The 23,311-nt window shown below is 41.0% G+C and overlaps 2 protein-coding genes across 2 annotated transcripts; one reads left to right on the forward strand and one right to left on the reverse strand.

Moving 5' to 3' along the window:
• Window positions 1-1,147: 1,147 nt before the first annotated feature.
• LOC111931169 (interferon-induced protein with tetratricopeptide repeats 5-like) lies at window positions 1,148-8,882 on the reverse strand. The gene is made up of 2 exons (XM_023929605.2): window positions 5,572-8,882; window positions 1,148-3,125 (listed from the first exon to the last, which is right to left on the reverse strand). The coding sequence occupies exons 1-2, from the start codon at window positions 5,814-5,816 to the stop codon at window positions 1,694-1,696; spliced, it is 1,677 nt and encodes a 558-aa protein (XP_023785373.2). The 5' UTR covers window positions 5,817-8,882; the 3' UTR covers window positions 1,148-1,693.
• On the forward strand, window positions 8,857-21,203 carry LOC111931170 (putative lysosomal acid lipase/cholesteryl ester hydrolase). Its single transcript, XM_086900577.1, has 9 exons — window positions 8,857-9,555; window positions 10,939-11,059; window positions 14,061-14,259; window positions 14,543-14,652; window positions 15,283-15,419; window positions 16,844-16,990; window positions 17,303-17,374; window positions 18,441-18,512; window positions 19,275-21,203. Exons 1-9 carry the CDS (start codon window positions 9,451-9,453, stop codon window positions 19,512-19,514), a joined length of 1,203 nt encoding a protein of 400 aa, XP_086756703.1. The 5' UTR covers window positions 8,857-9,450; the 3' UTR covers window positions 19,515-21,203.
• The last annotated feature ends 2,108 nt before the right edge of the window (window positions 21,204-23,311 follow it).

Below are 23,311 nucleotides of genomic sequence, written 5' to 3' on the forward strand. Positions count from 1 at the left end.
CTTGCCAACCCATTCTGTCATTTCAGTCCTTTCTTCCATTCATGTAGACCCTATGGGCACCCACCCCTTTTCCCACACACCCCTTATGTTCCTCTGCCCTGCTCTGTGCTGCTCACCCAACTCTGTTCTGGCTGTGCTCTGCCCTCCATGTCCAGTTCAAGTAATTTCTTGTGTGTTTGCTATCCCTTGCTTGTTTAATAAGCATGGCCAAAGCCACCTCTTTGGCATCTCAAAGTCTGCCTCTCCTTCCCCTCCAAATGTTGTGGAGCCCCAAGGGCCTATGACCAAAAGCTCCATCCCTCAGCCATGGAAAGGACACCATGAGTAATGCCTCCCGAGGTTGGGGTGGGAGACACCTCACTCCCATAGACCTCTGCAGCCATATTTTAATGTTTATTCCCCCACTGCTTTTACCAAGTTAGTGTCACCCAGTTCAGCCCCCCTTTTACCTTATATGTATGCTCCCTAGAATGTCCTTCCACCCCTGTTTCCCCATTCTTTAGTGCAGTGGTCCACCCCTGCTATCCTATCGATTCCCTTGTTTTATTACCCCACCTCTGCACCATTTTCCCCTGTTCCTATTGGACCCTGACCCTTTGATCTGCCCCCCCTTTCCTATATATAATCCTGGACCTGCCCTTGTCACTTGTCTTTGTGCCCCTGGACCCCTTTGATGTGTGGCTGTAATAAACCCTGTTGGAACTCCATACAAAGACCCTTCCTGCTCTGTTTGCTGACAAGCTGTCCATGTCCTGTGTGTGGATTGTGTTTGTTGTGTGCCTGCCCGAACGCCTTCACCTGGAGACGCCTTTGGGAAGGCAGCAGCATTTACCATCCGCCCACGCTGCTACAAGACGTTTGCTGTAGTGGTTCCTGCTGGGTGTTTTGGGAAAACAAGACAGATGCTGTTTTGTGCACAGTTTCGTTCTTTGATGCAATGCCCCTGGAGCCAGCTTTGCTGAGACCTCAGGGAAAATAAATGGGGCTGTCTCCTCAGCCTTTTGTATCCTACCAAAACTGTCCTTCTTACTTTTTTGATGGCTGTTTGTCTTAATCTACTAACATAAAGGCTGGTCATCAGAGAGATACCCAGAAGCAGCAGCTGATGGATCCAGCAGACTTTAGTAATTCACAACAATAATATGCATTTTGTTAGCTTTCAAGTGGACTAACAAAATTATGTTTTTATTTCATAATTAAACAGCATACAAAGTAGTAAACTGAACAAGCCTTCAACAAAAGTTTCTTCTACAAAACATATTTTTGAAATGCTTAAAAAAGCTTCAGAATTTTTATTTGTGTATAAGCATGCCCTTCAAGTGTACAGACGAAATACTACAATATTATTCCCTTATCTTTTTCTCAGTAAAAGGTAATATCTGATTTCAGTGTAGTTCTGTGTTCTACAGACCATCACTTAAATGTAACATTTATACCCATGTTAGCATTGAAGACTAAGTTATATTAGCTATAAATATATATTATGTAGTTATCCAAGCATGCTCTCTATTAGTGAATGAACAAATGAACAATCGTCTGCAGTTTCTATATTATGACCAGAAACAGATGCCACCCGAGTTCCATCTGGTCATAATGTCTACCTTCAAATGAAAAACAACAAAAAAAAAGTTTTGAGAGCGTTGAAAGGTCCTTGGTTTGGGGGATATTTTGGTACATAGGATTTTTGTGAGCTTTAGCTTGAGATGGAAAGTTGTAGCTCAGCTAATGCATTCAGATATTCTTCATTGTTTGGCTCCAAAGCAATGGCTTTCTGATAGCATTGAATTGCTTCTTGTTTTTTACCATTTAGGTTATGAACAAGTCCAAGTGTACCAATATCTGTGGCTCTTAAACCTCTCTTAATTTTCTCTTTCAACAATGTCTTCACAGCTTCACTGCACTTTTTTCTTCCATAGGAATCTTTTTCCATTTTCAGACCTTCTATGTAACACTTAATGGCTTTCGATTCTGATTTCATGTGAAAATGCTGAAAATTGCCATAATTGAAGTAGATAACTTGTTTGTCATCACAGGGTATATCATTTCTCTGAAGCACTCCCTGAAATACCTCTTCTGCTTCTTCATACCTCTTGGCTAGTGCGTATGCGTTTGCAAGGTCACAATGGGCACAAAAAAATACTGGCTTCTTGTCTATGACTATTTTAAAATGAAAAATGGCAAGCTCGATGAGATTCTCCACTTCCTCTTGAGGTGTGTATCTTGTATTTTTCAATTGAAGTGCCTTGGTTCTGTAGCAGAGTCCTAGTTGGTGATGCAGAACGACAGCGTTTGGTGTCAGTACTAGGGCCTTCTGCAAGATCTCCACTGCCTTGTCCACTTTTCCTTTCTTTCTGTAAAAATTAGCAGCATATCGCAGGAAAACAGGAAAGTCAGGGGTTTTCTGCAGTCCTTCTTCAATGTACCTCTCTCCTTCATTAACTCTTTGTAATCGCTGAAGTTCTAATGCAAGTAGCCCCATAATGGTAGTGTCGTTTGGATTCAGTTCCACTGCTCGCTGCAGGGCCTCAAGGCACGGCCTCACCTCTTCACCATACTTCTTAGCACAGTCCTCCAAGCGATACATTGCTATTGCATAGCCAGCATTAACATCTGGGTTATCAGGCTCGCTCTTCAGAGCATTTTCAAAGCAATTCTTTGCCCTCTCAAAGTAATTCCTCCCAAAACGTAATAATGCCCATCCTTTTTCAGCGTAGATCTCTGGAAGCTGAATCTTTCCATGAGAAGTAATTGAAAGCTCTTTGCAGCTGTTTTCCACTTTGCTTATATAAGTTTGAGCTTCTTCATATCTCTGCATGTGGTAATAGATCCAGGCATAGTTCCCCCAGGTAACAAGACTCTTCCTGGCAATTTCACCTGGATGACATTTTTGAATAACTTCTTCAGCTTTTTTGAGATTTCTTAGGGCTTCCTCATCTGAATTCTTTAGGTGGCATACATAGGATAGTATATTATAATCTCTAATGTTGTATTCTACGACAAACTTGATATGATCGAGTATTGTTTCCTCTAGGGCCTCAAGACTTACATGCTTCTCCAGCAAAGTCCATGTAAAATGGCATTCTAACTTCAGCAGGGAAGTCTTCAAGGAATCCTTGGAAATGGTACTAGAAGAAATCAAAGAAAAAGTTGTTTATACACCATTTTCTTTTTGCTATTCTTATTTTTAAACCAGGCATGATGTACTTTAAAGACAGCCAATACCTGACTTGGCACCCTTAGTCCACAATACTTCTTAATTGCCAAAGGTGTAGGGAGCCCCCTAGGTCTAAAGTGCCGAATAGTGATTTTAGTAATTCTTCTTGCCTGTGTATGAGGGCACCTCTTACATAGGAACAGATGTTTCTGTGGATGTTAAAGTGGAGGACTGGTCTCTGCAGTAAAGCTGGCACACCCTGGGCCTCAGGAACATATTTCCTGTGCTGGGAACAATTGCTGGAGTCTACCCAGAAGATGTAATCACTTGAGATTCCCTTAAACTATAAAGAATGTGATTTAGTCCATTTCCTAAACCTGTGTACATGTTATGGTTTGTATTATAAATTGAATTTTGAACTTCCTGTGTTTTTAGATACCTGTATGTTAAATCATAGCACCATTCTTAGGTAATGGTTATACTGATTATATGGTTAATGTATGCAGGAGTTGGGTCCCAGATCTCACCAGCCTCTCCAGTTGCTGGCAGCTGGATGTACAGCCCGTGAGTGTGCGACCCCATTCCACTTACTGGTACAAACCACACACTCACTATCCCTGTGACAGCTCCTCAGATGCTGGCTCTGGACATCCAGTGCCTGGTTAGGGAGCTTCTCTCTCTCCCCAGGTGCCTCACCCCTAGACACACACACTCACACACCCTTATTAACCAGACCTTGGCGACATAAAACTGGTCCTTAATACCCCTTTATCCCTGGTGTGGTTTAAGCCCAGCTGGCAGCTAAGCATGATGCTGCTGCTCACTCGTCTCCCCATCCCCCACTGGTGAAGCAAGGAGGAGAATCCAAAGTAAAAATTGTAGGTTAAGATCAGAATTTAATATTTTTTAATAACTGAAACAAAATAAACTATAATAATAGTAAATATTAATAATGATGATAAAAGATAAAAAAATAAGCCTCAAAGGAAAACAAGTGGTGCATGGTAAAATTGCTCACTACCTGCTGCCTAATGTCAGACTCTGTCCCTGCACCCCAATCAGCCCCTTTCCAGGTAACTTCCTCTGTTTATACACTGGGCATGATGTTCTCTGGTGTGGAATGTCCCTTTGGCCAGTTCAGATCACCTGTCCCAGCTATGCTCTCTCCAGCTTTTTTGTGCACGTCCTCACCAGCAGAGCATGAGACACAAAAAAGTGTCTAGGTATCTAAGTGACTAGGTGTCCTAGTTTAGGAAAGAGGAAAAAGGAAAAAAAGTCCAGGGAACTCCTCTGCCTCAGCTAGCTAAAACTAACTAACCATAAAAGAAGCTCTGTTCCGCTGTCTGTCCGTGCTGCAGACACCACAGTCCAGGAGCGGGATGGTGAGAAGTGATGCTTTTCTTTAACACAAACTGCCTGCTTCTTCTTCCCCTTCACTCTCAGAGCCAGTCTTAAAGGTGCAGAACTTAATATATAACATAAACCAGGCGACTGGGGATACCAGTATCATAAAGTCACTCCAGGACATTAGGATAAACACAACTACAAAAAAAATGTGAGTGTGTTATCCACATAATTGGCATAATGAATCCAAAACACTGTACCAGCTACTACGAAGAAATTAACTCTATACCGGTTGAAATCAGAACAATTCCTCTCCATCTTTCAACAGCTTTTTCTTCCCAAATGGGGCCTGGGAGCCACCAGGGCAGGGTGTTATCTGGGTTTCCCCTGCTGCCATTGCCCACCTGTGTCCCTCTGTGGGAGCACAGACCAGCCTTTGTCACAAAATCAAGGGGACACTTTTACAACACAGAGATGACATTTTAGTCCACACTGTGCTTTCCCTTAATTAAAGAAGGAATGACACACAATTCTATTACTGAGACTTCTCAGTCATACCCTCCCTTCTTAAGAAGACTTCCTTGCTGTCCCTCCTATAACCCCCCTATAACAGGTCTAACAGCCTGTGAGGCACAGCATGTGCTGCTGCTCAACTGCACAATCAAGCCTTTCAGGTAAAAAAAGGACTGAGTGGAAAATTTGCAAAATTATGAGGAGGAAAATCAAGGAGGAATATCACAAAAACAAATTTGAGAGACAGATTACACCCCTTTGGCTGGGCACCAGCTGTACCTGCTGCAGCCTGCATTTCATCCTCACACTACATGCACAAAATTTTTCTGACTTTCTGTCCTACTCACAAAGACTGAACCTCATTGGAGAAGCAATAACATGACAATATTCAAGAGCATCTTTATTTTATTTTGATTCGTCTCTAAATATTCTGTAAATTATTTTTTGTTGTTTGGATGCTCAAAGTCCTTCACTATTTACATTTATGTAGATAATAAACATTATTTTCCTGTAACATAGAGAAAAAAAAGCATCTTTCAGAGGCTGGATTGCTTTCTTACCTCATGGTTTTCCTTCTCTGCTTGCTTGTCTTCAGCCTCAAAGCCAAAGGAATGCTGCCCACTGTTGTTATGCCTTCCATTTTATTTGGTCCAGCCCTCACATGGTCTGTGATGAAATTACCGGAAAACAGAAACTGAAACATAGCTTTTCTCTGGGCTTGCCTTAGCAGATAGTCAGTCTGCAGCTGAAGAATTGAAACTGTTGAGTCACTCAGTTGCTCTTTTTCAGCTTGGCTCTGTGCCATGCATTACTTTGTGTTGTGGAGAATGTGGGAACAGCTCCTAATGCTCCCAGCGTTTACTATGTTCAAAGGCAGAGACACCCATGATAACAAGAATATTTCAGGCTGCTGTGGGCTGACCTGGTTATCATGCATAGGCTAGGGAAGGGTCATTTGCCCCTCGTGCCTCTGCTGATGCATTTGTGCACAACTCTGCTCCATGCTGTAGGCTCCTGTTTTATTGGTGTTGTGTCACCCACATAACACACACACACAAGCCTTTATCTCCCCTCTCTGCACTCTTTCATCCTGTGCCTCCACACCACGAGGTCTCTGCTGCTGTACCAGCCCTGTGCTTTTCTGCACTATGCCATTGTCTAAGAGTACTAAATATCCCATCTACAGGAAATGTTTCTTGCTGCTCTGCAGATATTCAATGCAAAAAGAAGAGAACAGAAACTAAGCCACAGGCTTCTCATTCTGGCCTGAGAAAACATGAGAAAGAATCCAAACAGTCCTTGGTAAACGACAACAATCTTTGCAAGTGATGTTTATGAAAACAGTCAAAAGATGATGTTACACTTAACCACTGATAGCAAATGTGTTGCTTTAATCACCAATGAGAGTTTTACCTCTCCGACCTTCTCGAACATGTCTATAAAAAAGATTAAGAATAATCAGCTTTGCTCTCCTGTTCAACACACAAAAGATTCTGTGTCTTTCTTCTAGCCATTCCCAAATAAAGTGACACAGCTCTCCACATAAACCCACGACTATCCTTTCGCAAATCAGAGAGAGAGGCAGTCACTTTGAGAAACTGCTGTCACAGTTGTGCTAACCAAAACAAAGCTGCAGGCAGGTCAGGACAAGGTCAAACTGAGCAGACCTGGCAAGCCTTGGTCCTGAGGCCATGCAAAGCCGGTGCAAAGCTTACAGCCTGATGCTGGCAAGAGCAATGCCTTGCTACAGGCTGCACACATGGCAACAGAGATGGGAATGGCCTGGGGACTGGAGCATCTACCAACAACTCACTGATGCTTAGTTTAGAAAAATAAAAAATGCAGACCATTGTCTGTAAAATTTGCTTTGGGGGTGACAGAGAACCAAAAAATAGACTGCAACATACATAAATGGCACTATATATAGTAAATTCAGATGTAACCTGATGCTGCAGACCAGGGGAACAAAAAAAAAAAGATGTGTAAAAGTGTGTTAGCAAACATAAAAATTACTCAGTCTGGATCTGGTGAGAGGAAGAAGAAACCACAACCATCTGCATGATGGCAAAAATGTTAGTACCTGGTAACTGTTCTTTTCCCTTTTTTCCTTCCCTTCTTTTCCCTCCTTTCCCTCTTCCACTGTTTCCTTCCTTTAAAAAAACCCCAACACAACCCAAGTCTTACATATTAGAACTTCCAGTTTCTACAAGAATTTGGAGAGCCTTAGTAACACACAGACACACACCCACACCCACTGTGTCTCATTTAAGTGTCTGTTTGTTTTCTTGTGTGTTTGAGTGTGGAGGGATTGCTGGAGCTGATGTCTCAGAGCTCAGAATAAAGGTTAGTACAGCTACTACTCTGAGGAGTAGTCAAGATTCTAGCAACCAGGTATTTGAGAGGTGATGAAAAGAGGCAGTGGACTGAGAAGGAAAAGGATTCGGGTATCTACACAAATCCATGTATTTTATGGAAAAGAAAGATTGTAGGTAGTTACAGTAGAAGTGTTTGAAAGGTTACTGCAATGACTAAATTAAATGCAGACACTAATGATTTACTATGTTGGAAAGTACCTACGGGTTCCTTGTCTCTGCTTCTGCCCCAGGCATCTGTTTTCCTTGCCACACTGCTTGGTACATAGGGAAAATGCAGGCATCTTCCTTCTGAAATGCAGAACTTTGCCCTAGCTTCCTTATTTTTTACTAATTTAGTTGCATCTATATGCTATGGTTTGACACAAATGCCTACTAAATAAAGTAAATGCAGGAAAGTGCTTAAATTAGAATAAGTAAGAGAACAGTTATGCAATGCCTTTCTGCAGCCATCTCTGCTTTCACTTTCAGAGCAAGCTGTAGCTGGGCTGACTGCGCTCAGGAAGAGCTGCACTGCATAGCAAATGCAGAAGCTTCTTGAAAAACATGTCAGGGAACAGACTGGGAACAACAAATGCATTCATATTTACTAAAAGGTCTTTGTTTACTTGAATGATCTGTACATACAGAAGAATAGGCAATGTCTTCAGATATATCTAAACATTTTATGAGAAAAAATTCATATCTGGACATTTCCTTGGAGCTGGAATTGTTACATGCTGACAAAGAATCCCCCCAAGAAGCATTAGGTCAGCCAAGCAATTGTCTGAAATGCAGTTTTCCTTTTTAAAAATAATGTAAATGAACTATACCATAGTAAATTACAGGGTCCCTTTACACATCCTATTTTATACTGGTTTCCTAGCCTAGCTTAGCATATGATTACTATGCTTGACAGCAGCAATTGTGGCATTTTATAATGTGGGTTTTCCCTTAGCAGGGAGGAGTAACCTGTAATTAATTTGACAAAAAATTCAAGTGAATCACTGAGCAATAATTTTCCCACCCAAATTCTTTAAAATCAAACAGTTTTAAGAAATGGCATCCAGGAATGCAAAGGCTCACATAGTATCTCTGTATCTAGTGACATATCCACATATCAAAACATGGGAATGCTATGAAAACTTCAGTTGTTTTTTTTTTTTTTTTAATCTTAATGCTTTCTAAATAAACAGTAGTTTCTGTTCTTGACATCTTCTTGGTCTAGCACTGCATATATAGTATCACTTTTCTGTATTATTCAATGGATATTACTATGGGCCTGGGCAGAGTAACAGCAATATTTACTTTGAAGGATTGAATCTGGGCCAAGTTTTTGCAAGGCCGATCACACACGCCCTGACCACAGGGGCCACGCTTCTCTGGGAATTGTGGCTGCGCAACGCAGTGCCCGCAAATCAGCTGCCGCAGAGCACGAAGATGAAACAGCTTTGCAGGAAGCGGCGATGGTAACCCTGCACGCAACTTGGGCCCATTTGTATGAGGTTTGATATGCTTAGCCAATGCTCGGAGATGACGCGCTCCGTGTAAGAGCAGCAGCGGCCGCTGTGGGCGCTCCGGCAGGCCGGGCGGTGTCCGAGCCGCAGGTGTCCGGCACGCCGGGGCTGTTCGCTCGGCCGCCCTCCTCGCTGCCGCCGCTTTCTGCGCGGAGCCCGCTGCGGAACCACCGCGGAGCCTCGCAGGGCCGCACCGTGCGGGCTCCTCAGGGCCCGGAGGCGGAGCAGCTGCAGAAGACGAGGAGGGGAGGGAAGGGAAGCAAATCCACGAGCGCCGCAGTGGAGGCTGCAAGGCTTGTGGCAATGGAGCCGGGGGCGGGGGGATTCACACAGCAATGCCGCGGAAGCGCCGCCTCACGCGGGGCCGGGCGGCGGCGCCGATAGGGCCGCGCCGTGTGGGCCCAGCCCGGCCCGGCCGCGCCGCCCCCGCCGCTCCCTCCTCACGCCCGGCCCGGCCCCCAACCCTGTCACCGAGGGCCGGCACAAAAGCCTCGGCCGGGCCCGCTGGCAGCCGTCCTAGCGCCGGGTTCTGTTTCGCCGCGGTGTCCCGGCTCCTTCTCGCAGGACGAGGATGCGGGGCCTGGTGGTCGCTGCTTTCCTGCTGCAGAGCATCGCCGGCTCGGGCGCGTTCGCCGCGGGGCGGAGGAATGTGGACCCCGAAACGAACATGAACATCGTGAGTGGCGGGGCCGCGGGGAGGAGAGCCCGAGCCCGCTCTGCTGGAGCGGGGCAAGGGGAGGCTGGGCGAGCTGGGCTGGCAGCCGCGGTGACAGCCCCGGCGCCTTCTGCCACCTGCCAGCCCGCTCACACCCGAGGCTTACGCGTCCTCTTTCTCTACTCCTCCTTCCAGGTCTTTCTTGCCTATGTTTGATCTTTCGCTCACATTTTTTTCTGGCCCAGACCCGTGGATTTTTCTAGGACAGACTTTCGGAGCCTCTGTAAAAGCGGATGTTCGTGAAGCACGGCGAAGCTCCGAGCACCATGCTTCTGTGCTCTTACCCACCACTGCTTTTCTCCCCACTTGGCATTTACTCTCTTAACTTTGTTCTCCTGCTGCTGCAGTAGCTAACTCCTGAAATATTTCCTGTTGGTAGCCGGTATTAATTGCTCTTTCCTCTGCCCTATCTAAACTGTGCCAGTTTTTCACACGAGAAGATGTGTCAAGAAATGCATAGGGTGTATAAGAAGTGCTTGGATCATGTAAATACAGTTTAAAGGACTGAAAATAGTGGTTTAGTCTAAGGCTAATAGCATTGGAATAACATGTAGCCTTAAAATAATTTTGGGATGTTAAAGTCACTGTGAATAATTAAAGACATATTTTTAAAAAGCAGTATGCTTAATTAAATTCTTCTCCTCTTCCTTGCCCCACAGTCTAAGAGAAGAACTCTGATTATGTCATGCATTTCTTAGATTTTCTCAAGGCATGGTTGGTATCATAAAACCAATGACATAACAAGTTCATTGCCCTAGTGGAGCTGCATCAAAACAAAATAATATAAAGCCCAAGAGATAAGAGATTAAACCTAATAATGAAATCATAGCATAAAACAGGTGTGGGGATTTTTATTATTATTTTCCTGTTTGCTTTGACAGCAAAGTCACTTTAAAGCTCTGCACTGGGCTTGAGGTTTGAGGAGGAAGGTAAGAAATGGCACATCCTTCTCTCTTTCTATATGCTTCAGTGGTGCCAGTGACTTTCTTCTGTCCTCACTTGTTTGTTACATGTTTTCTTGAGAGGAGACAGTTTCAATATTTGACAAATCTGGGTCTTGGTGTTTTGCCCTGTTACCATAATCTCCTTTTCAACACTTCTTTCTCGCTGTAAGCACCATGTGGCTGGGACATTCTAGGGAGTCCTTGCAGATTCCTAGGATTCAGTCTGGCTAGTTCCTGAGTCTGTACTGGGATGTCTTATTAAGAAAATCTGCTTATTAGGCAGCTGACACATTACTACCGCACCCTTTCATTCCACATTCCAGTCTTTTAGAAGAAACCCAAAGGGTATTTTCCATATGTTTCTGGACTGGTTCCAACATGGTTTTTTTCCTCTCCTCAGAGTGAAATTATTACTTTCAGAGGATACCCTAGTGAGGAATATGAAGTGACAACAGAAGATGGATATATTCTTTCCATTAACAGAATACCTTATGGAAGAAAAGGCCGTGAAGGAAGTGAAGGTAAGATTTATGTCTATTTTGAAAAAAAAAGAATGGAAGTGAAAAAGCTGTCTTTGATTTATGAAACTTCTGTTCCTCTAATAATCCAGAAGAAGATTAAGGACTACTGTGGTTTAAGACCATGGAGGAGATGCAGGGTGTGTACAGGTGAGGAGCTGGGGGACAGAGAGAATAATGGTAATGTAAGCTCAAACTTACAAGGGGACAATATGGGCAAAGGCTTTTGTGAGGACTGAATGATAGGATGCTTTAAAAATGAGACAGATGTGGAAGAAGAGAGACACATAACTTTTGAATTTCTATCCTTGTACACTGCATATTAACAGAATTAAGTGTGTCTGTGCAGTGGCTGAATTTGTTATCAGTCTTGCCACCATCCCTTATAAAAGTGCCTACAGACATTCATATAACAGCAGCCCATTTGCATAGAATTAGGTATTCTAAGGATTGCCTCAGAATATGTTGGACTAAAAAAATCCTAGGATTACAGATAAAAATATGAAGCTCACAAAAGAAATCTATGATTGTCCTATAGCCTTGGGTGTGAACGAGACCTGTGGAAAAACCCTCTCCCCTGTCAAAGGCCAAGCAACAGCCTTCCTGAGCTTATCATTTGGTTTTGTATGAGTTAGGATGTTTGCACTGTCTGTTTTCTTTCACAAGGAGTGTGTAAAAATCAGTGCATGGATGAGCCCTATCAAAACTGGCAGGTGTCTTTGTATTTAATTCCCGAGAAGCCCGCAGGAAAAAGGCTGCCTTTGTACTTACTGATTTTGTTGAATCCTTCACTAATGACATAAGTAAACAGAAGTTTCCTGACTTCTGGGAATTCTCCACATACCCCTTGACACACCCTCGACCCCAAGTTCATGTTTTGCAGAGTGCTTTAATTTGAAAAAAACAAGGATTACTGACCACATTTGTGGAAGTATGAGCTCCTGGGAGAATGAAGATTTCAAAGTTCATGTTGATCTTAAGTTTTTATAGACTTGGTATCTTTTCTCAGAAAGATACCAATGATGTGTTACTGCTGACTTAGCATATATATGCCGTATTTTTCTTTTGCAATACCTGTGTGATGTGAATAGGATTCCTAGGAATTATGTATCACATGATGTTTTGGAACAAAGCCCAGAATTCTTCAGAAAAAAAAAGGGGGGGGGGGAAATTTATGGAGAGCCTAAAAGCAAAACATCAAGGATTTTTTGTTTTACTAGTAAAAAAACCCTAAAACAACTGCATAGCATGGTAAAAAGGGCGTGGAAGTAAATCTGTCTTTGTCTTCTTGGGTCTGTAGTAAAGAGAACAAAATGTTCTATATGGAAAGGGTAGTTTAAGGACCCACCTTTTTTATTCCCCCTCTGGGTTTTTTAGGATTATAGGTGCTAGAAAGTCATTATTATTATTCAAGTCATTTTGTCACATGATTATGCAATTCACGTGGAGATCTGGTGACTGCTTGGTAAAGTGAAAAAGGAACTGCCAAAAGTTGGAGGTTAATAAGAGAACAGAATTAAAGCATTAAGGCAGTTGAACAGTTTTCCCCTTCCAAAGTTACAAAACAAGCAATAGCAGCTTGAGGAGAACCTGTTCTTCAAAAATTTTTGAAGTTGGTTGATCTGAGTTTAGTAAAAGGGAAGAAGCTTCAATGGTAAGTGGAACATTACTGGAAACAAATTTAGTGTGAGGCCTGACAATCCTGTTTATAAGACAATAAAGTGTTAGTGCAGCAGAGTAAAGACTTCTGTTGAACTGTACTGTCCCCAGTGCCAGGTGGGCACTGCTGGACACTTGCTCTGCTTGCCTGGACAGTATGCCATGTGGGATTTTAACAAAGTGGGAAAAGCAGACACTCAAAAGGTTCCTTGCCACATATATAAAGATTTCCAGAAAAGAGGAGTATTGCTTGGAATTTGAAACTTGCAGCAAACATTTATGGACATGACCTGTGATGGATGATATAGGTGACTGAAAGTTGTGATTTAATCTGTTTCTGCTGAAAGATCCAAGTCTAAATTATCAATGGAGGAAGTACTGTGTGAGTCTGTATCGCAGCAGAGTGATGTGTCACTGGAGGAGGTAAATCCCTGAGTAATCTCTGGCATTGAGCTAGTTACCATGTTACCTGTTTCCAGTTTTCAGAGCAGAAGTAATAGCCAAAACACTTGTGCTACTGTGAGAACCACACAAGGCCTTCTGAAGGCCTTGTTTCGCCTGAGTGACTAGATGTTAATTGATTTTCTTTGTGTAGAAGCAGGAACCTTCAATTTTTAAATCTGTGTTTCACATAAAGGTGCCATTTCCCTTTTCATGACAAGAAGTCAAGACAGTCTTCTTAAATTCTGCCTGGGTCTTAGCTGTGATTCTTATAACTACCCAATTTAAGGGGAGAAAGTCCTTTGAAACAGATTCCTTTGTTGGCTACTGAACTGCTCTTCAGATTCTGCCAGAGCTTTGGTGATGGAAGGGTGTTGCACAGAGATACTATCAGTACCAGCTGCAGAGATTTCCACAGCTCAGCACAGTAGTTTGGCATTGCTTTGACTGGAAAACAAAGTTCTCAGAAGCACACATGTGGAGATGCCTTCCTCAGGTTTGGGAGCAGGGCAAAGTTCATAAGTATTAAAACTGCTTCTATGTTTGGGCCACTATTCTGCATCTGTGAGCTTGAAACAGCTGTAAGGGCTACCTATATTCTTCTTGTAGCTCCTGCTTTTCTCACTTTTATTTATTGCACACTTGTCTGTTTTGAGGTTCAAGTTATGAAACTAAGAAGTTTTTAGTTTAAAATTCTTAATGATAAAAAGTGGCTTTTGGTGAAAAAGCATGTGATTTCATGGCACTATGACCATTATAAAAATTTCTAGTCTTAGTAGGTAAATCAAGTAGATTAAATACTCAAGTGCAAATCTAAAACAGATTTTCAATAGCTCACTAGAATTATTCTTAGGTGTGCAATGCCAAATGAACAGGAATCTATAATAAACACATTCTTTTTCAGGTCCAAGGCCTGCTGTGTTTCTGCAGCATGGTTTGCTTGCAGATGCCAGCAACTGGATCACAAACTTGGATTACAACAGCCTTGGCTTTATGCTGGCAGATGCTGGCTATGATGTATGGCTGGGAAACAGCAGAGGGAACACCTGGTCCAGGAAACACACACACTTCACAGTGAAGCAGGAAGAATTCTGGATTTTCAGGTATCCTTGTTTTGCTATCCACTCACATTGTGAAGTGGCTGGATATTTTTATCTGGTTACATGTGTTGCACAGGTGTAGGGACAGTAAAGGGGAATTTTGAGGTTGGTATAGTGTGCTGAAACTCATAGGTGCTCAGTAGAAAACTGAAAACTCAATCATCAGAGTTCTGTTTTATCCAAAAGAAGCTTTTCTTTATGTCCACACTAATCGGGGCAGGAAAGCTCTGTGTGGCTGTTGCTCACTGATTTATTAAACAACTGACTTTCTGTCTTTGCTTTGTAGCTTTGATGAAATGGCTAAGTATGACATTCCAGCCTCAGTGGACTTTATTTTGAAGAAAACTGGCCAGGAACAAGTATTTTACGTTGGTCATTCACAGGGCACCACAATGGGTATGTGGAGAGATACATTTATTAGAATATATTGTGTTTGAAATGATATCAAGTTCCACATATTTGATTTAGTGATTAAAAATTAGGGCTCTTAAAAACTACTGCTTTTGGTTTTTAATGGCTTTCTGGAATATTTGTCAGCATTAAAATGGAAAGACTTAATCTTTCTGTGTTTATTTAAAAGTGGTAAGCTGTTGGAATGATAAAGTGAAGTCACAGGTAGCTGGCAGTACAGCTCCTATTAAAAAAATTGATGAATTATACATAATAAAATTAGACACATCAGACAGAGAATAAAGATTCCCATTTCCAGAATATTTTGCTGCATGTAAGGCCTGGCTCATGTGCTTTAGACCTTCTAGTAAAAAGAGATAAGCATGTTAGGTTAGTAAGCATTAAATTGCTTTCTGGAGGAAAGCAAGTCTTTTGAATTACTGTATTTAATTTGGGAATTGTAGTAACTAGGTTAATTTACATTATTTAACCTAATCCTATGTAGTGCAGTCAAACTATCAATCTACAAATACTTTTGCACACTTTCTCATAGATTTTTGTAGAATTTCTGCCAGGTAAAATTCTTACCTAACTTGTGTCAGTGATGTTTGTTAATTGTTCCTATATTATTTACAGCTTTTGTTGCTTTTTCAACTTTGCCACAGCTGGCTAAGAAAATCAAAATGTTCTTTGCCTTGGCACCAGTAGCTACAGTCAAGTTTGCCACTAGCCCTCTGGTAAAATTGGGATTGTTTCCTGACATGCTGCTCAAGGTTTGTATTTGAGTGTAAATGTTTCAAGCCAATTGAGGTATGCCCCTTTCTATCTGAAAATAGCATAGCAAAGAATGTTAATAGCTGTGGATTAGAGAGTAACATATGACAAGGATTCTGGGTCAGTTTTACCATAATGATGCTATTGAAGTCAGCAGTGTCTTCTGTAGCTTTATTACTGTCTAGTGAGACAATTTGCATCACTTTAAAGTGGTATTTTACAATTACAGCTTAATAGATGGAATGAAGTTGCTTTCCCATTTACATATTTCTAGAATTTAAGCTAGGGAAGTCATATGATTGACTTAGTCACTGTGTTTTAGAAGAGTTGTATGATATCTTTATACAGAATACATGAATTGTCATGAACTTTAACCAATTTGTTTCACAACCAGCCATTTAGTATTGGAAGAGGATCCTTCAGAAGGTGACTAAGAGCAACAGCTTTAGAGGCTGTGAATCATCTTCTGGAGGAGTTTACCTCTTTCTTATTAACATCAAGGGGAATGAGGCAGGGCTGCAGTAAGTGCCTGAAGTCAAACATTGTGAAACACCCTGCTGTGTGTCATTTTTAACCATCACTTTCTTTCTACCACCCATGGAGATTCCCACACAGAGCTGTTTGTTCTGTGACATAAACCTCCTTCTGATCTAGCTTAAAATTGATTTAAAGTCTGTCTGTAGTACTAGTTCCTTGCTCTAAAGGCAGTTAACATAAAAGCAATGCTAATCTTTGTGATCTCCTATTCCTTGCATAATGAACTTTGTCTAATGAGACTAGCAGCTGATCAGTGCCTTGTGCAGATGTTCCTGTTGGGCTGAGGAGTTTGATTCTCATGGTGACTTGCAAAAAACTGGAGTGAAGGGAGAACCTGACCATGACAAACCCGTGGATCAGTCATGTCTTTAAAGAGCTGTGTCACTTTTAAGGAAGTTTTCAGTGGGACATTTTAAAATCCTTGAACATTTTAAAAATACCCATCAAGAGGAAGTGGTCACTACATCACATGCAACTTGTTTTTCTCTCATGGTTTGAAGAGAGGAAGTTGCAAATACAAAGCCATTTAAAATTAGCAGCCAGACCTTTAACATACTTTAGCCTTAAACAATCTGATGACAAAAAGCTCTACAGTATAACTGTAAATTTTTGAATTTCAAGTTTATTTGAATTTGAGGTTTGGTTTGAAATTCTTGGAAGATTTTCCCAGTTCCCATGTACTTTTTGTGGGGTTGATGGACTGCACCATTTGTATTAGAAGCACTAACCATGCCAATGCTGATAAGGAGATCAATGATTTTCATATGACACAGCTGTCACCAGTGCAAATGCAAATAATTACTTCAAGAGTGCTGTTGTATAAACACTGAAAATAGGTCATTCTGTGCAATTACATGTTTCTTCTGTGTGTTTGTTTATTTTCTAGGACATGTTTGGAAAGAAACAATTCCTCCCTCAGAATTCCTTGCTGAAGTGGCTTGCTACCCATGTTTGTACCCACAGGATACTTGATGACCTTTGTGGCAACTTATTCTTTCTTCTATGCGGTTTTAATGAGAGAAACTTGAATATGGTGTGTTCTAGTGACTTTCTTTAATAGCTAAGTTATTGTGAACTCTAACACAGTATAGACTAAACATATTAAAAATGCTTAAGGGATACCATTATTAGGTTTAAAATTCAGCTTGAGAGTTCTGTTGTTCAATGCAATTAATCCCCCAAATGTTCTAACTTCTTATCTCATCTGTATGTATGGCTCCAGTTAATTTCTGTTTATAACAGTTTTAAGTGGAATGGAATAGTATGTTAGTTGATCAGGAAGCAACAATGGGTAGAACTGATGCACTATGAGGAGGAATAAACCATGTTAATGATCCTGTTGCAGAGCCGAGTGGATGTGTATTCAACACACTGCCCTGCGGGAACATCTGTACAAAACATGATCCACTGGAGCCAGGTAAGGTTTCCAGAATCTAAAGTGCCCATGACTCTAGTTGTTTATAGAATATTGATGTGTCTGATACTTACATGAAATAAAATGCCAAAATATATGTGCAGCCTAGTCCAAGTGGAATTTGGTGCTGCCAGAAGTTAGAATGGCAGTGGTTCACTGCAGCTGCTTTCATGATAAGAATTTATGGTGGTTCATCTGTCTTCTGTATTTCTTTGAAAATACAACTGGAAGTTATATAACAGGAAGTACCTCAACCAAGGAAAAAAGTACAGCAGAATAACTTACCTCAGAGAGATGCTGTAATGAGTATTTGTTTCCCTTCCAGCAAACCCTGGTTTGATTACAAGTTACATTTTTAGCCAGTGAAAAGCAGCAGATATTCTGTTCTATTCTGTTTTGCTTCATTTTATATTTTATTAGTATATTTTGGTGTTCATCTCAATGCACAATTTCATGCCTGTGATGCTGTTGTGCCTGAAACTTGGTCAGCAGCCTGACAAATGAGACATTTGCCATGGAATCAGTGATCAATGCTACTTGTGATTTCATAGCTGGATTTGGTCACCTAATCAGAGGCAATGTGTTCTACTGTACACAGCTGTTCAAGGGTTGGCTCAGAAAGAAACTTGTGAAGGTTTTTTTTTTTTTTCCAGATCCCTGTTATATAAACTTCTGTTTCTGAAAAAGTAGTAGATGGTAAATTTTGCAGAGTAGGCTTGCTAAGAAATCTCCCTGCATTATTCATACACCTTTAGACTTCAAGGTAAATATTTCAGAAGTAAACATGGAGCTGCCATATCCTGGCTTTGGATACACTAAGCTGTTTTCCTTAATCTTTTCTACCATTGCTAAGAGGGAATCTGAATTCTTAAAGGACAAAGTCTAATGGTATTGGATGTTAATGTTTTCTGTTCCTGTGACACTGGGCAAAGCAGTGATACTTGTTAATATTTGCCATTCCACTGTTTCTTGTGTAGGTTGCCATTGCCAGTTCTCCAGATGACTATACTTTTTAGTTGTTGTGGTAGTAGTGTTGCAGTTCTTTGTATATGCATTTTTTTATCTCTAGGCTGTGAGGACTGGGGAACTCAAAGCTTACGACTGGGGAAGCAAAGCTGCAAATATGGCTCACTATAACCAGGTAAACATCTTTTACATCTATAATTCTGGAGTGTCACAGAAAATAGTCCTTGGGCACTTCTCAGGGTGCTGTATTTATGCTGCATGCCAATGAGGTGTTAGTCTTATCCAATAACCAGACTGGAGATCTGCTTTTTCCAAAATAACTAAAAAAGAAACCAGCTGGGATGTAGAGCTCAGAGGTAGTTCTAAGTCAGTGTGGGGCTCACATTTGGATATGAAGCTGTGGTGGCACATGCTTTCTTGAGGGGAAGTTCTGCCAGCATAGATCATGAGATCCCCCTTCACTTCTCATCATAAGGCACAGACTTGTCAGCTCATGTGTATTGTTTATCTTTAGTCTACTTAGTCTCCATGTATTTTTGTTTCTAAATTGCTGCCTACAATGCCAAAAATACTTTGCCCCTTGTCTCTTAGTGACTGCAGAATACTTCAGTATTATATTTTTTGAGAAGCAGTCACTTTTAGCCTTAGATTAGAGCTGAAATACCTTGAATGAAATGAATTTTCTGAGATTCTGCTACCCTGTGGTCTTTGTAAACTCCTCAAACCACATCTTTACTGCTTCACATGCTATAATATTGCAGGACTCTTGCAGTTACATTTTTGGTTTAGCCAGGACTCCATCTCTAGCTGCCCAAGAGAGAAAATGAGTATCTGACACATTCTTGCAGCTGCTAATATGTTCCACTGGCAGTGTAGGATCATAACTGAATTTTTTTTTTTCCCCCTAATGCTTTGTTTTCACTTTCTGTCTCCTCAGTCTACTCCCCCTTTCTACAAAATAAAAGAGATGACTGTACCAACTGCAGTGTGGACTGGTGGACAGGACTGGCTGGCAGACCCAAAGGATGTTGCTATGCTGCTTACTCAGATCACCAATTTGGTTTACCACAAAAACATTCCTGAGTGGGAACATTTGGATTTCATTTGGGGCCTGGATGCACCTTACCGCATGTATAATGAAATAATTAACATGATTAGGAAGTTATCTCTAAACTGACATGGTATTTCAGAGTATTGGTTCACCAGGAATTTGTCAGTTTTTGGAAATTATGCTTTTCTGGCAATAATGCTACATTGCTTAGGATGATGCATTTTTAAAATGCCAGTAATGACTACTGAGTTGGATTCATATTTGGTTGTTTTTTCTCAGTATTATTTCTCTCTCTTCACAGTATTTTGCCGATTTTGCACACAGTGGCATGGTACTCAAAACATGGCAGTAGGACTTGGCACAAAAGGAGTATGTCGTGCACATAAATTTAGTCACCTGTCTGAAAGACAAATTAGACAAGTTAGTCCATTCAGCACCTCAGGTGCTTGACACTTAAAACAAGTATTTCACTGTGCATAAAACACAGCCATTTCTCAGTATGTGGCCATTTCTAAGTATCTTTGAGAAGTACTTCTTTTACTGCAGTGACCTATTTGGTGCTGGCACTTTACAAAGCACTTAGTAACTTTTTGCTGTGGTATTATTTTAGCCATCAGACAAAATAAGATTACTTCCCTTTTCAATATTTCCCAGAAGAACTGTAGTAAAGCCAAAGAAACCACTGTCAGTTAAAATCTCTGATTTTGGGACTGATTCATTGCTGCATTTTCTTGCTTTGATGGTGTCCTTGAAGCCTTTAGTGTTTCACGTACTATCTGCGGATAGAGGTCGCAATTCTGCCGATGTTCAAACAAAACCACTTTCAGTTAACTTTGTCAATAGGTTATGGCTTTCAAGGAGAGTGATGTAACATACTTGTGTTTTGCACTGACCACTAACACTAGAAAACAAGCTCCCCCTGTCTACTGCTGGTGAGAGAAGAGCCAAAGCATTAATTCCACAGCTTGAGTGACTTCATTTCTGTGGACTTTTCCCCTTAATCATCTGCTGCATTGAAGATCTGTTTACTTCTTAACCACTTATAGAGTGCTCCCCACCACTGTGTTCAGGAACTGAATAACAGCCTGGAGAAGCCTGACAATATTACTGCATCTGGATTTATCTCAGTTTCTACTTCAAACTGGGGCTAAGACCCCATTTAATGGGGAAGAGGATTCACATCTGCCTCAGGGGTCTGACTTTGGAGCTTTTTCCACTGACTATGCAGAGGACTTTGGTTTCTCTGAGATGCATAGAAGTTCCGTGCCAAATGAACAACCCCAGAGTCAGTTGCCTCAGTCCAGAGGGCGATTTCTGTGCCATAGTTGGATTCAACCCAGATTTCTTCAGTAAACCTAACAGGATAAAGAACCTTTCTATATGTCATAGGAAATAATGCATTTTTAATTGAGGCAAACTTGTTTTGTAAAAAAATTAAAAGAAATAAAAAAAAAATAAATTGCAGAAATAGACACAGGTTGTAAATTAGGACTTGTTTCTTTGGGTGTTTTTGTTTGTCTGTTTGGGTTTTTTTTTTAATCCTAATTCAAACTCAGGGAATTCTCAGGTGTTGTTTAGGGACAAAGTGGTTCATTGGTTCATGAGGCTTCAGTTGTGATTCCTACCAGGACCTTTAAGTCTGCTTTAGATTTGTATCAACCAGATGTGCTTTGCTTTGCTGTGCTGAAAGGAAGCCTCTGTAGGAACCCAAGGTGGCTAATTCAGCAGTTGTGAGGGTATGTGGTATGGCAAAAGCATCATGTTTATTAAGCTTGAGCTATTTCAATAAACATGAGACCTGCTTGGAGTTTGGAATGGTGTGGTGTTTCACTTCCTGTTTCATGAATGCATGGGAATTTTTGGGACAGAATTCAGAAAGCCAATTTTTCACAACTATTAATCCATAGAACAAATACAGAAAAAAAGTAAAATAGCTAAGTAAACTTCCATTTTACTTTTTTCCTGAAAGAAGCTTTTTCCCAAGCTTAAAAAGCCATTCTTATTTAGGTGGACTTCTCTTACCTTTAAGTACCTCTTGTACCTTTTAAGTAAGGTACAAATTGCAAATAATTACTCACAAGACAGATCCATTTTCTAAGCCTTCAGGTGAGTCTTTTAAACCACTGACGTGGTGGAAAACTTCTTGTTTCATGTTCTTAAACCTTGGGTAATTTGATTGCTTAACAGACTGGCTGGTAATCTCATAAATGGCATTTAATCATGTAGTAAGACAGGGAGCTAATCTTTGCCACAGTACACATGAGGCAGCTTCTGACCTTTGTCGCCTTCAATAATGAATGTGCTCAGGCTATACCTTTCTTACATCCTTAATACTGTAGTTGTTCAGTTGAGCCAGTAGAGTGTATTAAATCCTATATGTTGCCACCTTTGTCAGCTGATGAATACCCTGTGTGTCTGAAAATAAAGCCAGAATACTGGAAGCTTTACACAAAAGCCATTATAGAGCTTCACTGGAGTAGGACTAGGTATGAAAATTGAAAAATATATGGATATTGAAAAAATATGAAAAAGCTGCTTTAGTTCTCCCTGAGTCACTTAAGTTGCAGGTTCTGTGTGACAGAAACTTGGAGATGTGTCAGTGGAAAGAATTGTGCAAAATAAAACATGCTGAACATAGAGGAGACAAGTGAGAAGCTTGGTCTGTTTAGAATGACCTGTGATGAATTAAGAGTTCAGTGATGAATAGTACATTTTTCTAAGCAGATCTTAAATACCGGGTGCCTGTTCTACAAACCTCTGTGTTACAGGTGTGCATGCATGTGCTGTTGAAGGCTGGCTGAACAGCAGCTTTGGACAGTGTAAAAGTGTACTGGCTTAACAGAGGGCATGGGATGCTTTCTGCTGGCTTGGTCTCAGCATTTAGTGACTGCTAGAAAGCCAGAAGAAAGTAGTCCCTGTTCAGCTGAGGGATCGTCAGACTCACAGAGCTGAAGAGAATGCACGGTCCAGGGCTTTGACTGAGAGATGCACAACAATCCGACATACGAGGGGTAACACAGACAAAGACCTGGTTTTGTCCTCATGTTGTGCTTGGAATTTGACAAGGATTTTTTTGTAGTCATCTGCAAGTATGTTTTGTGTTCATTTCATGCAGAAGGCCTAAGGCTGGTGGAGTGTGTGTTTGTTAGTGAATGATGCACTGGCTCCACGCAGAGCGTTTTTATCCTGGTTAGTGATTCCATGGCTAGTGATAAAGGTTTATACATCAACTCAAGCAGTATAGAAGTGCCTCAGCATAGGACAAGATGGTAAAACAGACCTCCTACTCTACTTGGGCCCTGTAGGAGAAACAGTTTTGTCAGCTTGGGAACAAAATTTTTATATAAATTATTTATACTGAATGTGCCATCCAAAACACAAACAAAAAAACTCCAAAGCCCCCCAAAACAAATGAAAACCCTCCAAATGAAACAGAAGTGCCTTAATATCATAAAAATCTATGAATGGCTTTACTCTGTAAGATGTGATAGAGAAAGCTTGATGGCTGGATAGGTTTTTGGATGTCTAATAAAATGGCTCTTGGTGGAAGATTTTCTGGTAATGAAAGTGTTTATAATGTCTTCTCCCTTTCTCGTCTCATAAAACACAAACTCATGCTGCAGCATTGCCCATCAGGAGCTTGCCTTTCTTCCTGGCAGCCTATTTTCATAAAACTTTATATGACCAAAATAATTGAAATCATCAATGAAATAAAAAATTACAAAGGTTGGATGGACACTAGCCACACCTGTAACATGATTACCTAATTCTGACTGGAAGTGTCTGCTTTGTGTTCTGACTCTTTCAGAAATTAAGTCTATAAGTTGCTGAGAATGTAAATCAATTTTTCATTCCTGAGTTATGAATTCTGAATGAAAGAATTTTAGGATATTCTTCTGATAGTTATTATTTTGAAAACTGAT

The sequence above is a fragment of the Cyanistes caeruleus genome, chromosome 8 (genome assembly GCF_971803275.1).
Source record: "Cyanistes caeruleus chromosome 8, bCyaCae1.hap1.1, whole genome shotgun sequence".
NCBI classification, from domain to species: Eukaryota; Metazoa; Chordata; class Aves; order Passeriformes; family Paridae; genus Cyanistes; species Cyanistes caeruleus.

Coding starts and splice junctions, on each gene's coding strand:
- LOC111931169 (XM_023929605.2), bottom strand. CDS start 5,816: ATGGCACAGAGCCAAGCTGAAAAAGAGCAACTGAGTGACTCAACAGTT. Junction 3,126..5,571: donor CAGAGAAGGAAAACCATGAG/GTAAGAAAGCAA, acceptor GATTTCTTCTAG/TACCATTTCCAAGGATTCCT.
- LOC111931170 (XM_086900577.1), top strand. CDS start 9,451: ATGCGGGGCCTGGTGGTCGCTGCTTTCCTGCTGCAGAGCATCGCCGGC. Junction 16,991..17,302: donor ATGAGAGAAACTTGAATATG/GTGTGTTCTAGT, acceptor ATCCTGTTGCAG/AGCCGAGTGGATGTGTATTC. Junction 18,513..19,274: donor ATATGGCTCACTATAACCAG/GTAAACATCTTT, acceptor CTGTCTCCTCAG/TCTACTCCCCCTTTCTACAA.